Source organism: Egretta garzetta, unplaced genomic scaffold (genome assembly GCF_000687185.1).
Source record: "Egretta garzetta isolate BGI_Z169 unplaced genomic scaffold, ASM68718v1 scaffold209, whole genome shotgun sequence".
Lineage (NCBI taxonomy): Eukaryota > Metazoa > Chordata > Aves > Pelecaniformes > Ardeidae > Egretta > Egretta garzetta.
The window spans coordinates 3,138,263-3,154,903 of NW_009260839.1; the positions used below are offsets into that span (position 1 = coordinate 3,138,263).

Here is a 16,641-nt window from a genome sequence, read left to right on the forward strand (position 1 = left end):
CCAGCTGTGACAGGACAAAGGGTAATGGTTTTAAACTAAAACAGGGTAGGTTTAGACTGGATATAAGGAAGAAATTCTTTACAATGAGGGCGGTGAAACACTGGAACGGGTTGCCCGGAGAGGTGGTGGAGGCCCCATCCCTGGGAACATTCCAGGCCAGGTTGGATGGGGCTCTGAGCAACCTGATCTGGTTAAAGGTGTCCCTGCTCCCTGCAGGGGGGTTGGACTGGGTGACCTCTAGGGGTCCCTTCCAACCCAAACCATTCTATGATTCTATGATTCTAACCAATATACCCGGCTCTGTGTTGCAATCAGCAGGGGTTGGTTCAGTTCCTTCCATGGCAGGGCGGAATGCTTGAGCATCTCCTATCTTGTTTTGTGCTGTTTCTCCGAAAGCCTGAAAGAGATGTTTGCACGGGGTTTAGAAGAGCTGTGAACGAGCTGTGCACATGGTGAACAGAAGCCAAATTGTTTCCACTTGTGGCAGTAGCAGCTGGCGGTGTGGAAGTCTCTTCCTTCGTGGGCTCTGGATTCCTCTGGGACACCAGTGAGGTAAAGGAGCACTTTGCAACACAGTCCTGGTACAGGATAAAGGTTGGAAGACATTCCTGATCCAGAGCCAGAGATATGAGAAGTCCCAAGGGATGCAGCTGACAACCTAGATACCATGATGCCAGCAGCAAAACTTCTGCTATATTGACTCCCCCATCTCCCAAATTGTTTAATATTTTCTTCTTTTCTGGTTAAAGCTAAGACCCAAGTCCTCTTGGCTGTGGGAGGAATTTGGACTTTATACCTCCCAGGCACCAACCATTTTGATTCTTGAGGATAAAGGTAGCAATTATATCTGTGGAATATAACCAAAAAACCCCTCCAAACCCTAACAGGGCTTTTCCTTGTTTAGCTTATCCATCTCTGCCTAGAGCTTTCCAAAGCCTTTTATTCAAGGCGATGCATGATATTGGCACTGTTTCACATGATCTGCTGAAGACAACAATCTTTTTGTGCATTGTCACACTTGAAGCTGTGTCCTTGGAGGAGGAGTCTCCTCTCGCGATTTTTCTTAAGCAAATCTCATCTCTCATGACTGTTAAGGGCTCTTCAGAGGAATAATATCATTCCTCCCCGCCCCCTGGGAGGGTTTGCAGTCTGTTTATTAATAGGCAGTAGTTTGATCCTCAGTTGGAATAAATTAGTCCCTGCTTCCATATGGGTTAGGCGGGTCAACTGACACCAGGGACAGATTTTGCTATCCAGAAAAAAACTCAGTCCCTGCTTGTGGGAGAGACAGTGCTGCTGGAGGGCAGCCCTGGGTGCTCCGTGCCTCCGCGTGGGGCTGTCAGCAGCCGAGGGGACAGCCTCCAGGAGCGGCCGTGCCGGGGATTTAGGCAGCATGAGCCATCAGCTCCCCACTCCTGACTCCCCATGAGCAGACTTCACCTTCCAGCCATGACTCCGGGTGTAGGTATCTGAACCAAGAAGGTGTTGCTCTCCATGTTAGCCCTAGAACGGAGAGCGTCAGTCACCCGCTGTGGGTCACGGCAGAGTGGCTGTCTCTGGATGGAGACTAAGCACCATGCAGCCGTTCGCTCACTCTCCCCACCCCTGGAGGGATGGGGGAAAGAATCAAAAAAAAAACCGTGGGCTGAGATAAAGACAGTTTAATAAAACAGCAGAGGAAAATAATAAAAATAATAATAATGGTAATAGTAATAGTAATAATAGAATATACAGAACGAGGGATGCACAATGCAATCGCTCACCACCCACCAACCAATGCCTAGCCTGTCCCTGAGCAGCGATCGCTGCCCCCTGGCCAGCTACCCCCAGTTTCTATATTGAGCATGATGCCATATGGTCTGGAATAGCTCTTGGGACAGTGGGGGTCAGCTGTCCCAGTTGTGCCCCCTCTCAGCTTTTTGTGCCCCTGGCAGAGCAGGGGAAGCTGAGAAGTCCTGGACCAGTGTAAGCCCTGCTCAGCAACAACTAAACCATCAGCATGTTATCATATTCTCATATTAAATCTAAAACACAGCTCTATGCCAGCTACTGGGAAGAAAATTAACTCTGACCCAGCCCCAGGACACAGCCCCAGCCCAAATGGCTGCACAGCTCCACTCTCTCAGCCCTCAGGCATTCAGGAAGCATTTTTAGACCGGGGGTAACCAAAAGACACCAGAAAGGCACCTACAAACCGCAGTATACAAATTAAACCATAGCATGAAAGCACATTTTGCTATATTATGGATTCTTCCGAGGCAGTACTCTTAATTCAGCCTCTCCAATACCTGCAGCATTTAAGAAGTGGAACAGATCTAGATCAATATTTCTGACGCTTTTTAATTGCAGCCCACTCTGTCAGGCAGAAACCTCTCACAGTTTAGAGCACTGCAAACTCACTCTGCCACGGCCTGCTTAGGTGTACAGAATGGGAAATATCACAGTATCAAGAGGGCAGGTTGGAAGGAAATAATGTGAGGGGCTGCTGATGCTCACACCCCCTGGTTTTCTGCTGTTTAATTACTCTACAGACAAGTTATTGGTTTAGGACCAAACCACACACCATTCCTGCCTGCCGTCGTTGCCTCGAGTGGAGCACTGAGTCATTTTGCTGTTTGGTTTCATATCTGGCTGCAGTCTTTCTAGTTTTGCTGTCATTGGCAGATGACAGCACAATTGCATTTATACCAAAGAGATGCAAAGCACCTGTGCCGGTGAAGAGGGAAGCTTTTCATTTCACTTTAATACCTTTGTCTTTATTCAAAATAACCTGTTGGATGTGGAAAAAAAAAACCATAAACAGGTGTGAGCTGCAAGCAATGCAAAGCCTTCCTGCTTAGAGATGACGGCTCACTCCGACTGCATCACGCAGAAGTGAAGGCTGAAGCTTAAGTACTATTGTGTATCCCAAGTCCATCCCAGGAAACAAGATGTGAAATAAAGAGGCAGTATTTTATAATGCACTCTGCATGGAAAGTCACTTCACGTGTGCATGTATGACTCATGCAATGAGATTTTTTTAATATGCTGGCCTGGGAATGTAAAGAACTGCCTCTGAAGCAAACACTGCTGTTTAACTGCACCCAGAAACTACATTCAGGTTTACTTGAGAAAGTGATGAATGTCGTCTCCAGTTGAAATGACAGAGGAAAGCTAGGTGCGGTATGCATAATTAACCACATCACAGACCTGAAAACTGCAATTACATATCTCTGGTGATCACAGCGGTTCACCTACCACTGTCGTGAGAGCGTACAACAAAACCTGGAAAAGAATGTGAATTCCTCAGCAGCTAGTGGAACTCATATCCTGGAGCCTTTACAGAAGGCTAGGGCCACCCCTATGTTTAGCCAGCTGAGAACAGCTCTGGAGAAACCATTCACCACCTACAAAGGAAAAAAGTGAGTATTAGTGTCCGAGTTGCGAGCTTTCCTTGCTCAGCACGCAGCTCGCTCTCGGCACGTGCAGGGGAGAAGAGGGTGGCTCACGCTGTGCTGCCCGAGGATGGCATCTGCAGAGCCGCGCTGGCGAGCCACGGGCACGGCCACCCGCTGCCCACAGACCAGCCTGCTCCTTCTCCAGCCTGGATTCCCACACCAAACCACATCCCACCGCAACCCATGTCCTCACCATCACAGCACTGGGCTTTGTGTAACTCGCTCTGGTAGCAGAGAGCTGGAAGTTTGCTCCACTGCTGGAACTGAAGGGGTGGGCTGAGCTGTGAGGCGTTGACCTGCCTGCAGTTCCAGGATGGGAGAGGAAAACCAACAGCTCCACAGCCAGTCCAAGTCCCTCAGCTGTCCAGACCCAGCTCTCTTTGGTCCTGTCCTTAAGAGCCCAGTTCTGCTTCACAAGATCATCGCGACGGCTTCAGGAGGAATTTAGGTTCCTCTTAAACTCATCTCTCTCCTCCCTTTATGCCTTTTTACCTATTTATATGGCATCCCTGTAGTTTCTGTGTCTGTCTGTATCACCTCCTTATGGATATAGATACAGATCACAGAGAGTCCGAGGTTATGTGAGGCCCCGGGACAAATATTATCCACACAGCGCTGCGCAGCAGCTTGCTTCAGGTTTACCCAGGAACTCAGAGTCAGCTTGAAACAGGAGCTGTATCCGAGACCTACTATAGGACTGAAATCTGCCAATACTGTGCCTCTCCCCCCATGTGTATGGACATAATAGATTACATCGTACATGACAGAAAAAATATTTTGTCCACTTAAAAATAGAAATGAACATTCCCTAAGAAACAGATTAATTCTACCTCATTAAAATAATGTAAAAAAAATAATAAAACCCACCAAATTATCTTTATTGGGGCTTGGATCTATTTAAATATTTATACTCAATTTCTATGTTCCATTAAAAAACTTTCACTTTACATGCAAAAATGGGGATATATATCTCAGCTTAATTAGCAAGCAACATAGAAAGGAAACCAACATGTAAGAATAGAAACCAGGCTCTGAGCCAGCTCGGTGAGCCTGCAGACCATTACTCAACACTGAAATCCTTGATTTGGAGTTACTGGTTACACATTTGGGCGATGTGGCACACACCGGCGTGTGGAAGCAGACGTAACAAAAATCTCAGACCCACTGGAAATGGCTGTTGGTCATGGAGCTTGCTAGGATCTGGTGACATTCCGATTGCAAAATGTTCCAGACACTGGGCAGAACATCTGACTTTATCAGAACCATTTTAATTCAGCCATTAATATTTATGTGATAATCCGCCATCTGATCACTTTATTACAAGCATGCTTTACACCTGACTATTTTAATATGACGAAGATTTAAATGCCACATACCTGGATTCCTAGCCTGAAGCACACAGCCCAAATCTCATCAGGCTGCCCTTGCCCTCCTAGAGTCTGTGGCCACCGTGTGACTGTCCCCGGTGACATCCCTTCAGCAAGCGATGGGGCAGCTTCCCATGGCCATGGTAGTTCTACACTGTGAATCTTGAGGCTCCAGAGGAAATGTCACCTCTTAAATTTGCACAAATCTGGTTTCTACACAAGACTGCTAATTATCAATATATCAAAATAAGGCAAGATCTCTCAAACTCATTTCCTGTTAGTAGTACTGAAGTGTAGTTCAAAGCGCTGTGGCACCGCAATGGCCATCAGCTACATCATTTACTTCATATTTAACATTGAAATCAGTGTTTGCTTGAGCAGCAGCAGATGTGTAGGAGAGCTCATTCATTCACACGGTTGTGTTAGAGGGTGAAAGGATCCATTGCAGCACTGGCTCCATCAGGACAAGTACTACACACTGTGATACCATATTCCAAGTTAAGGGAAGCAAGGAATGAGGAAAGAACAAAATGAGAAAGCTTGTGTGGATCTCTGTTCATGCAGCTTTACATGTGCATGGAAAAGAGCAAGCATATTATCAGAGAATTAATACAGAATTGTTCTCGGCACCATTTTAAGTACCAATTGAAGGTCAGAAAGACAAGCCGTCCTGCCGAAGGAGGCATTTAAAGATGCAGAACATTGTAAACATAATAGTAACATCTCCTTTCACCTGACCATACACATCTGCATGCATTCCAAGAACTAATGAAATTACATTTTATAAATTCAGGATGCCTGGATGTTACCAAGAGTTCTGAAGGTCAAAAATGTGCCACAAGACTAGCATGAAAGTAACGAGTCATGGATAAACTTCTGATGAAGGTGAGGCCTCTGTGATATAAACACATTTATGACATGCAATTCATGTGTACGTACATCTGTATGCACACACACACCACTCACATCCATTCACATCCAAACACAAAACCAGCATAACAACCAAAAGCTCAGTCCCATACCTAAAACACTCTCCCGAGCTTTCTGCTCAGTCACAGTGAGGCCATTTGTACCTGTTGACCAGATTCAACAGGCCAACGTGATCACCTTTTGGTTATTGGTTTCGCTGACTGTAGCCTTTGAAGTATTATCTATCAGCCTTTACTGCTCTGTGGGTCCAGGTTACTCTAAGGAAAAATTGCAGGGGTCCCTTCCTGTCATCGTGCCTCTGGATTCCTCCAGCATTGAGTCTCAAATGTTAAAAAAAAAAAAAAAAGCTTATAGCCTTCAGTTGATAACTGGTTACGTTAAGAAAAGGATGGTGAGTAAGAAGAGGCAATCAATCATCTTATTAATCCTGAACTAGCAAACAAGTACTCTTGATGATTTAAAATTATTTTCAGATTCTACTGTAAAAGCTTAAACCACTTGTAAACATTTTTGCAAAAAGGCACCTCGGTAAAAAAATATTGTGGCTTTAACCACAATGGCATTTTTTCCCCACTAGAGATTTAACAACTTGTTAAATATTCTCCTGAAACAGAGACCTGCCACTGAAGCGAAACAGATGACGGAACTCCAGGCAGAATTGCATTCCCACCAGGAGGAGAAGCCAGAGCTCTGCTGCCAGAGGCTGGGGCTGACTCAGACCTCTTCCCAGTCCTACGAGACTGCTTTTAAAGAAAGCATCATGTTTCGGGAAATACAACAAAATAGATTAAATATACCTAATAGGCCAACTCAGCTCCTGCGTTTATTATCTTAATATCCACATAAGGAGCTGCGAGCAGTTGCATTTTTAGCAACGCTTTCCCAGGCATTGCTGCACTTGTTAGCAAGCTCTTTCCCCAGCATTATTCTCATGTCCACAACCATTCAGTTGGAGGGACAAAATGCTACAGGTGGTGTCTACACTCTGGTTTCAGGCAGAAAACATTGGCACAGTTCTGCCAGCGCAACGAAGTCTCAGTGGGCAGCACCCTCTCATGCTCTACTGCAGCGATTGGGCTGTCCATCGTGCGGTCAATCTGCAGTGCGATCCCAGAGAACACAGCTCGTGTCCTCTGGTGCTCCAAATAAAACATGACAGAAACTTTTATGTGTGACATTTCTTGTGCCAGACGTGGCCTCCCAGACCCAAAGGAGGTGGCTGCAGGAAGGAGCGTGGGTACGAGCGCTCCGGACCCAGAGCCTCACGCAGTGAGAATAAAAATGTCTGTATTTTCACTCAGTCTTGGTGCCAGCAAGACCAGGCGCAGAGCGGCGACTCACAGAGCTGTGTTCCCGTCATGAAGCCACTCTGCAGCAGAATCTGGCCGCGGGCTGTCGGTGGTGCCCTCCTGCTCTGTAGCAGGGACCAGTCTCCACCAGCACCCGCTCCCCAGTGGTGGCAGATGATGCAGAAGGAGCCTGTGCTGCTCATGCTGGAGCTGTGGTCCATGCAGAGCAGAAGGGAGGCTCGCCCCTAGCTGGTGCTGCTCCCGGATTTGCATCACGGGTGTCAGCAAAGTGCTCTGCTCTTCAAAGCACCCAGCTCCTTCCCTGGGCACTCAGATGACTGGCTCCCCACCTCGGAGCAGCAAGCAGCAACTCAGTCTACTGCCCGAAAATACGGAGGCCAAAAGCTGCCTTGCTGTGTCACAGAGCCCGAGTTAAGCTGTCCCCACAGGGTCTTGCTGTCAGCCAGCTCTGGGACTGAAGCTGGTGTGTCCCGGCTGGTTTGGAGTATGGGCATGAGTAGCTCAGGGCTGCCTGTGGGATCCTGCAGAGCCATTTCTGTGGCTGCCCAACACGTCGGCTGGAGCATCTAACACAGACACCTGCTTTTGCAAACCATGGCCTCTGCTCCTCTGAGCTGTGCTGAGCTGCTGTTCACTGGTGCTAAAATTAGCCGAAGGTCCATCAATAAAGGAGCCCTTGAAAGAGCTCGCTCTCAAGAGCATCAAAGCGGGACAGCCTGCACCCTTTTCATCTGCTCGCTCTGCTCCTCAGATGATAAAGTGGGACCCATATGGTGTGACTGGTGCTCCAGAGGAGATGTGGAGCAGGGCCGTGCGCATCAAAGGGCTGATTGATTTGTTAGTGGTATTTCCAGCATTGTGGCGACAATAACATGTGATGAGCCTTTCCCCTTATCTAGCACTTTCCACCCTGCGCTTTTCACAAACGCTAATGAACCGGAGCTCGTGATGATCTTTGGAGGAGGGGAGAGAAAAAATGCAGGCATAATCAAACAGCATCTCTCAGCCCATGGTTTTTGGGTTTTGGGGTTTTTTTGATCTCAACAAGAATCAGCTTTTGAATTACATTAAAAGCTGCTCCATTGAGTAGAGATGTTCAGACCTGCAGGTGACTGTTGGAAAGGACAAGACAGAGGTGGATCCTACCCCCGGGAGGACATACTCACGAAGGGCCTGGAGCCCCAGGTTTCCAGCCACAATTTGTCTGGAATCAGGTGCTCTGGCCTGAGTCCAAATCCTGGGATACTTTTCCCTGTAGTGTCCCAATGCCATGCCCTTGTGCATGGCTTCTGGGAGACAGGCTGGCACTCGGCAGCTGTCAGAGCTGGTCTCCTGCAAATCTCCCTCAGGATTTAGAAATCAGGAGGGTGGCCTAGGAAATATCATGTGTAAAAATCACAAAGACATTTACAAAGAAGCCCCTGGAGGGATGGGGCTCCTTTCTGCTGCACTGTGCTCTCCAGGCTCTCTAGGGTGCTCTCAAACATATTTTTCTTTCCGAACTTGGGAGGAAGCAACTTGCTTTAAAAAAAGATGGAAGGAACTGTAATGCTCTGACTCCCCAGGACCAACTCCATGACCCCTGAGGAGGTGCTGATAAAAGCCACTGCACGATGTGCTGTTAATGACAAAAATCACCAGACTCAGCAGCCCTTTATTGGGTCCCTCACCTGCAATCTGCTTGAGTGCTGGTCCTCACCCAGAGCCAACCTCGAAGTGTTTTAAGATTCAGGACACGGGAGGCAGAGGGAGCATCCCCACTGCCTGGGGGCCAGTGGGGCACAGCCTCTGCTCACAGCTCCGTGTCTTTTCTCCTCCAATGTCTAAAGAGGTCCAGAGCACCCCGGGAAGAGGGTGATGGGGACTCTGTGGGACGGATCGTGCTCGGCTGGCTCCTGCCACCAGAGAGCAGCAGGGTCCACCCAGCACAGCCAAAGCCTGCATCGGGAACACAGGACCGAACTGGCCACATCCTGCGCTCCAGGCTCTTGCTCTGCTGCTGCAGTAGACACTGCACCACCTGCTTTCATTCCTCTTATCCTCCCTGGCATCCTAAACCACAGCACATGGCATGTATAAAACCCATGTTCCCTAAAATGGTTCAAGAAATTATACTTAAGGGGAAGATTTATTCTCAGGTGTATCAGCCATCATCCACAAGCTGAATTATTTTGAGTTAGAGGAGCCTCACCTCAGTGATTTGAACCTGACTGATTTAAGCAGTCTCACAGAGGAAATGTGCCTTGGATGCCAAATAGCAGCACTCTGCACTAGCAGGGTAATTAATTCAAAAGCACTGGAGAAACTGCTGCTGAAGACTTATCCATAGCACTTGACATGCAGTGAATCAGCTGTGCTGCCATTTACATCGGTTTGGGCCAATGACTTCTTCAGAGTTTCTCACCTCACCTCCCAGTGCATCCACTCAAGTGCCCCAAGCAATTTCAAGTCTGACATCACTGGAAAGTTTGGACCTCAGCTCCACCCCTGTTCAGCAAATTGTCCCTAGCAATTGTGCCAAAGGAAAGGAGACGCAGTTCCTCCGTCTACCTACAAACACTTGGGGAGCTGCACAGCCTCTTGGCACTGGATTAGGGAAGGAACCTGCTTTTGGAACTCTCGTGGCCTTTCAGAGAGTTAAGACAAGGTAAAAGAAAGTATCCCAAAGGAAACCAGATGAACTCCATCAAGAAAGAAACTTTTAGGGATCTCGCATCTCTTGATGTTTTTTCCTGGGTGCCTAGTTTGAGCTCTGCAGTAGAGCCAGGGCAATGCAAGCAGCCTGCAGACGCTGCTGCTTGGCACCAATATGTTCAAACTCTGCAGGGAAGAGTCTTCCAGGGAACAAGTTCATTGGTAGAGCTTCAGCTGTGCACTAATGGCATTTCCTTACGAATCATCAAAATTACTTGAAAATCCCCCCTTTTCCTGCAGTACTGAAAGTCTCTCCAAACAGCCAAGAATGTCCCAGGCCACAGAATTCCCCTCTAACTTCTTGCAAGGCCTGGAAATGGCGCTGTTAGCTCATGGGCACCTTCTTCCCAGACCCAGATACCTGTGGTTCAAACCAAGCGCTGCAAGAGGGCGATTTGTCCCACTGTCCCAGCCCTGCTCCGGGCTCTGCCCAGCCGGCCAGAGCCATGCCCCAGCTCCAGGGTCCCCTGTGTCCCTTCCCTGCCAGAGGATGAGCAAGGTACGGTGCTACGTTCATGCTGTTGCGTCTGCGGATGATGGGGTCTGTCTGGAGACACGATGCAGTCAAATGCAAGGGTCTGGCATAAGTGGGGAAGGGTCGCCCCAGCCTTGCCTGTCTCTGCTGCCCTTCTCCTGCAGCAGTGCTGGAGACGAAATCCCAGGCTCCAGGTCAGACACAGCACAGCTGCTTTTATCTTTTCTGATAAAATAAGGCATCGCCTGTGCTGGCTGTAACCCTGGACTACAAGGGATGACAACTTTCTGAGGGTTATGTGTGAACATTTAAAGCAGGCACCCTTGCCAAAAATAATGGTGCCTCTTGCCTTGTGCCAGCACTGGCATTGAAGCTTTGTGCTGAGAGCCAGCCTGGCAAATGCAGCCAGTGTCAGACTGCTCCAGAAAAACAGAGTTATTTTCAACCTGGACCAGTTCCCTGGGTTGGCTCCCCTCAGCCCCGTGCCTGGCCCTGCCAGCGCAGGGGAGGGAGCGGTGGGAGGGCAGGGACAAATGGCCCTGGCAGGGGTGGCCAGCAGCACCTCTTTGGTGCCTGTGGGTGCCCTTTGTGTGTGTGGGTGTCAGGCAGAACACTGCCCCAGGAATGCAGAGGAACCGGATCCCACCCACCCCACTGGAATGCCCTGGTGAGCCCCACATCACTCCCTGTGGGGGAGCAGGGTTGGGCCAGATAGGTGGCAAAGCCACCCCATGAGGTGTCCTTGGGCACACAGGCAAGACCGTCCGAAGGTGAGCTACCTCACATGGGGTTCCAGCACAAGCCTGGTTTGTTCCTAGTGGCACAAGCTGCTTCTCTCCAGCCATTTTCTCAAATGCCATAAGGTCTGCCAAAAATAGCTAGATGGAGAACCAGCAAAGCCAAAGCCCTGGGGCTCAGGAGGGAGGGCAAAGATCCCTGCATGAAGGGCACGCTGCTGGTGTAAAGGTGTGAGCAGGGGGAGCACGAGGAGATGCTAGAGCAAATGGGTGTCCCCAGAGAAGCAACTCACTGCGTCTACAAATCTGCAACCCAGATCTAATTTAAAACACAAATCCCTCAGCCGTGCCAGAAGCTCACTTGCCCCTCCTTGCCAAAGAGTGAAGAAATACTGAGATGGCTTTGGCTGCCCAGGACTGAGAGAAACCCATTGGTGGTGTCCCAGTTTGTTCATCTGCACCCAGGGTTTGCCCCCTTACAGGGAAAATTGGGGGCAAACCAGCTTCGAGTTCTCTGTCTCCCTGATACTGTAAACACTTCAGAGAGCGGATGGGACCTCGGGTTGAAGATATGGACTGCGCTTTTTCTTGGCTACACAGGGTACACAGGGTGAACGTGCCCCTCTGGAGAGGGCCTGACGCTAGGTGGCTGGAGGGACGAGTAAAAAGACAGAAGATAGTGGTTTTATTTCTGAAGATCTTGGGCTTCTGCTGATCCCACTCTTTTGTTTACACCCACTCCAGCTTTGGTGGGCCTTACCTTGAGACAATTTGATTCCCTAAACCAACAGCAGACTAGCCTGGCAAAACAAGGGAGTCATCTCCTTCCAGATTAGGAGGTGCATTGGCTTGGTGAGGGGACGGACTGCTGGAGCAGCTGGCCAGGAGCAAGCAGGACCCTGCCGCTGGGCAGGGGGTGGGATCTGTCAGCTCAGCTCGGCTGTGGCATGCATCTTTGCCCTTTGCAGTCATACTGCAGAAGCACTCAGGGTGTGCATTCCTGGTGCTCCTAGGTCCTACCCACAGCAGCTGGAGGAAAGCCCTGGAAGATGGCAGCTCCACTCCGGAGAGGCTCTGAAATTGTAACTTGACCTGAACGTGAGCTGGCCGCTCCTGAGCAGAGGCACTGCATGGCCTTTGACTTTTTCAATCATGACTTCGCTTAGCTTGTCATTTCAGTGTTCCTCCCTCCCCAGGAGCCCAGGAATACCCCTGCTGCCCAGGAGGATGAGCAGTTCCCTCCTGCTACAACTTCACAGAAGCACATATTTGCTGACACGGTTACAAGCATGCAAAGAGGATGCTGCTCCATCAGTGCTGCATCAAACAGCTGGTTTATTACACTGAAAACACTCCTCTCCTTTGCTGGGATCAAATTAAGAGAGGCTCATTTGCAAAGCAGGCACAAATAAAGGATGAGCAATGCTGGGATCAAGGAGGAACTGGTCACACTGGAGGCTTGGTTAGGCAGCAGGACTCCTGGCCTATCTTCTGGAAAGAGAAGAGAGGGGATTTATTCCTTTCGCTTTATCAAGTGATGCAGCTATAAATGTGTTTTCGTCATCTCAATGTCCCTGAATGATGTGGAAAATAATAATGAACATGAGCTAAAGAACAGCTTGCGGATGCTCTAGCTGTCCAGTTCACCCTATCTTCTTTGGTGGTGGTGCTGAGGCTAGCGTTCTCCCCGTTAGCAGTGAATTCAATGATCTCGTGTTCTGTGTGTCTGCAGAGTACCTCTCCAGGCAGCAGGGTATGTTTCTTCAGTTTTCCCATCTGATCACTCCTGTCTGGTGTTTTGGCTGACAGCATGTCACTGCCAACAGGGGACAACCCTTGCACTGTCCCCTGGAACTCCTTGAGCCATTTGAGTCACTAGTCTGGCAGAACATTAAACCAGAGAAAACACCAAGGAAAAACATTTGGACAATTTTCTGTAGGCTTGGAGAGCTGAACTGACCACCAAGGGTCTGATGAGCCACCAGAGACAGGCACTGGGAGCAGGACAAGTAGGAGGGGAGAAGGACGCAGGAGTGAGACCACCCTGTATGAGCAGCAGCGAGCCCTTAGAGCAGGCCAGCCGCTGTGAAACCACAGCCTAAAATTTCCCTCCCAACTTACATTTACAGTGTTTTTAATTGATATAATTTTAAATCCAATCAGTATCTCTGTGGGTTTTATGTTTGTGCAGATCTTGGTAGTGTTCGTGTTTGTCTTCACCAACTTCTGTGCTTTCCTAAAGACTCAGGACACAAACCCCGAGACAGAGGCTGTGGTAGGATTTTTAGAAGGCCAGGACTGCTTTCAGACTGTCAGTATCTTCATTGCTCAGCAAGGCAAACCCCAAACATGGTGCCATAGGGCGTGGTTTTCCAAAAGGGGCTAGGAGGGGAATCTTCCTGCACCATGGTGTGAAGACAGAACAGATCCATTGGCCAAAATAAAAACCAGCAAAAGCTCTTGCACAGGTGGACTTCATCCTGACACACAAGGGGACAACACACTGGGTGAGACCCACCTCCAGATCTGACCAGCTTCTGGACCTCTAGGATCCATCAGGCTATGAGTCTTCTCCAATCTCATGCTCTGAATAGTGCTGTTCATTAACTGGGTTAAATTCTGCCTACCCAGAAATGCACATGCACCTTCCCTCTTCTCTGAAACTCAACAAAGCTCTACTTGCTACTGTGGAGACATAAACAGAGCCCCAGAGTGGCTGAGAGGTAAATCTGAAAGGTAGGATGCAACGTGGTGTCCCCAGCCCACAAACAGCTGTGGTCTGCAACCACAGGAGTGAGGAAATGGGAAACAGGTTGAGGACATCTCGGCGTGACACACGGTGGGATGCTGGCGTGTGGGGCTCTCCAGCTCTTCCTTCATGGGACAGCCATAGCTGGAGAGGTGGTGGAGGTTTTCCCCACGCTCCTGGTTCCAGTGCAGGAGGGTGTTCACAGGTATCCTCACTGCTCCTGGCCAGGGGTGATGGAGCTGCAGCCGTGCCAGTAGGTCTGTCTACTCTTCTGTGTCCTGGTTTTAGCCTGGTTTATGCTGGCTGAGCCTGCTGTCCCGCAGCCTGTTCTGCAGCCCTCCCCACATTACCTAGACTGATCCTTCTTTGAATCCTCCCATCCCCATCCCTCCTGCAGGACGCATTAGTGAATGCATGTTAAAAATAACCAAGACAGAAAAATACCGAACGCTGATTGCTGGTCATCCTTTTTGCACAACACCCAACTAGGCTGCAGGCATTCTGGGGAAGATGCGTGCCTGGGGAAGAGCCTGGGTGCGTTTGCACCAGGCTCGGCTCTGCCAGTCCTTGTCCTGTGTAATGTTCCCTGGCCCAAGGCACTGGCAGTGTCCCCTGGACACAGAGATGTCCCCTGGCAGGCAGGAGGTGGCAGCATTGCATAGCCCAGGACATCCTGCTCTCCTGCATACCCATGCATGGTCTATTTACTGGCCAGGAGCTGCAGACCTGTTTTTCCAGCTCATCCAAGGATACGTGACTCAAGCCAAACGCCTCCAAACTGCTCAAATCCCATCCAGAGCAACCATTAAAAACAACCAAACCCCAAAGGCCGCTAAGTGCACACCAGTCCTAAGCTGCCTGCAAATCACCATGAACAGCAATGTGAGGGCAACTGAGGACGCAGGGGCTCTGCATTTAGAAATGAGTGTGATGTTCAAAGATACCTCATTTGCCCTTGAAACTCCAGCCCCCTTAACTAGTGTGCGATGCATCTGAGCTCCTCCGCACAAGATCCACATTCTCTTTGAGTGACAAGAGTGCAGATATTCTCGCTTGCGCAAATGCTCCTTGACAGAACCGAGGTGGGAATGAGTTGGAGGCTAGCTTGCTCTCGGAGCATCGTTTTCATTCTGGTGCATCTGGCACAGTCCGGGCTGATTTTGAATCCTTTGCATTTTATTTTTATTAGAGATGCAGGGAGACTGGTATAAAACCTTGTATCTAAGCTCCCTGAAACACAAGAGGAACTTGGAGCTGATATTTGCAGCTCAGGGCATTGCCGGCTGCCAATCTTCCCTCTCCATTCCTCCTGGTCTCTCACTATGGAGTCACCCTGTAGCTGATGGAGTCCACCAGAGGAAGAAACACAGGCAAATCACAGACTTCCCTCACTGCCTAACAGCCAGATGGACACAAGCCAGGGCTTTCTTGCACTTGTGCAGACAGAAAGTGTCTGTACCACAGTGCCTTTACCAAGCTAGAAAGCAACATGGTGAGTGCAACGAAAGCCTCTATCACCGTGTGGATGCTGTTCCGTTTAGAGGAGTCCTCTATCTTTATATGAACAACTTCCTACCAATATAGCAGTGTCCTAACCTGGACCTCTTAATCTCATTTTTTGCCAAAACAGTTAGCTATTAAAAAAAGATCTGTGCACAGTCTGGTTTTAAAATCAAACTTTTTATTATTCTCATGGCTTTGGGTGCGCTAGGCAAGCCGGAAAGCAGTTTCTTTGATTGCCCCCCTTAAAAGCAGACACCCCGAGTAGGCTCTCCTTCTACATACATGAGCTACATTACTGTAGGAGCTTGCTTTCTCCTGCAGACTGAATCACTTCCCAAATGTAGGCTTGCACAGCAGAAGACGCCGCTCTGACAGGGAGTGATGATGAGTCACTGGGAATTCACAGTTTTGTGTTCCTGCAAAGGAAAAACTCACGGCGCCAAGCGAGGGGGCAACGGAGGAGATCTCGGTTTTGACAGACAGCAAGAAACAGCTCCTGGAGCACGAGCTGCTGGGTCAAAGCAATCTGGGGAAGGAGAGGAGCCGAGTGTAACAGCCACGTGAAGGTGGCGGCCGCAGGGCCAAGAGATGTGGCCGTGACGGGTGGCTCTGCCCACGGTGTGGTGCTTGTGTGGGGGCCACAGCCCCCTCAGGCTCCTTTTGACTCCTCACCTGGCTTGAGAACCTCCCGGCAGAAACGCGTGCGGCCCGCCCAGGATCTGCAGTGCTGTGCATTGCAATCCAAGCAGGCCGAGGCCGAAGGTCGGAGGGATAAATCAGATGTGGCAGGCCGAGCGGGGACGGGTAATGAAGCAGATGCCGCGTGTGCGCAGGAGCGCGGAAGGCACCAGCGGTCCCTCCATTCAGCCCCACCACCCGCCAGGCCGCAGATACCACAGGGCCTTGGCGCCACAGGACAGGAGACAGGTTGTTGTGGGTTTGTTTATACACAAAACCAGGTCATTAATGCGCATGCAGGTGGGGGCTTGGGATTTGATAAGAACCTTCAAACAGTGCCAGCAGCCCAGCCACAGCCCTATATGAAAGAGGCGTGAAGCGCGCCTCACGGCAGCACCTCTGACCCAGCCCTATCTCGGGCTCCCTCGCCCCAACGGGCGCCTCGCAGCCCGCGAGGGCGGGCGCTGTTAGCCCAGCAACCCGCCGCCGGAGGGACACAGGGGTGGGTGGGCAGAGCAGGTGCCCGGCAGGAGTCTTCACGGCTTTGAAGCCCCCCTGCTCCCAGCCCCAAGCGGGGCAGCCCCAATCGAGGCCCGCGAGGCGGAGGGCTGGAACGCCTGCCCCTTTAAGGAGCGGGTGAGGGCACGTATGCGTCTCTCCTTCCTCTTCCGCCCGGGCTCCGGATCGAGTGGTACGCATGCGCGCAGCTAGCACGCGACGAGCCGCTAGGCCGGGGGCGGGTGAAGAGCGCCGCCGGGCAT

General features: G+C 50.1%; 1 protein-coding gene across 1 annotated transcript in view; it reads left to right on the top strand.

Moving 5' to 3' along the window:
• The first annotated feature begins 10,612 nt into the window (after window positions 1-10,612).
• The window catches only part of CSNK1A1 (casein kinase 1 alpha 1), a 41,626-nt gene continuing 35,597 nt past the window's right edge, over window positions 10,613-16,641 (top strand). The window contains exons 1-2 of the mRNA XM_009647047.2: window positions 10,613-10,695; window positions 14,035-14,039. Coding sequence (XP_009645342.2) covers window positions 10,613-10,695; window positions 14,035-14,039 — 88 coding nt within the window. The remainder of the gene's footprint in view (window positions 10,696-14,034; window positions 14,040-16,641) is intronic.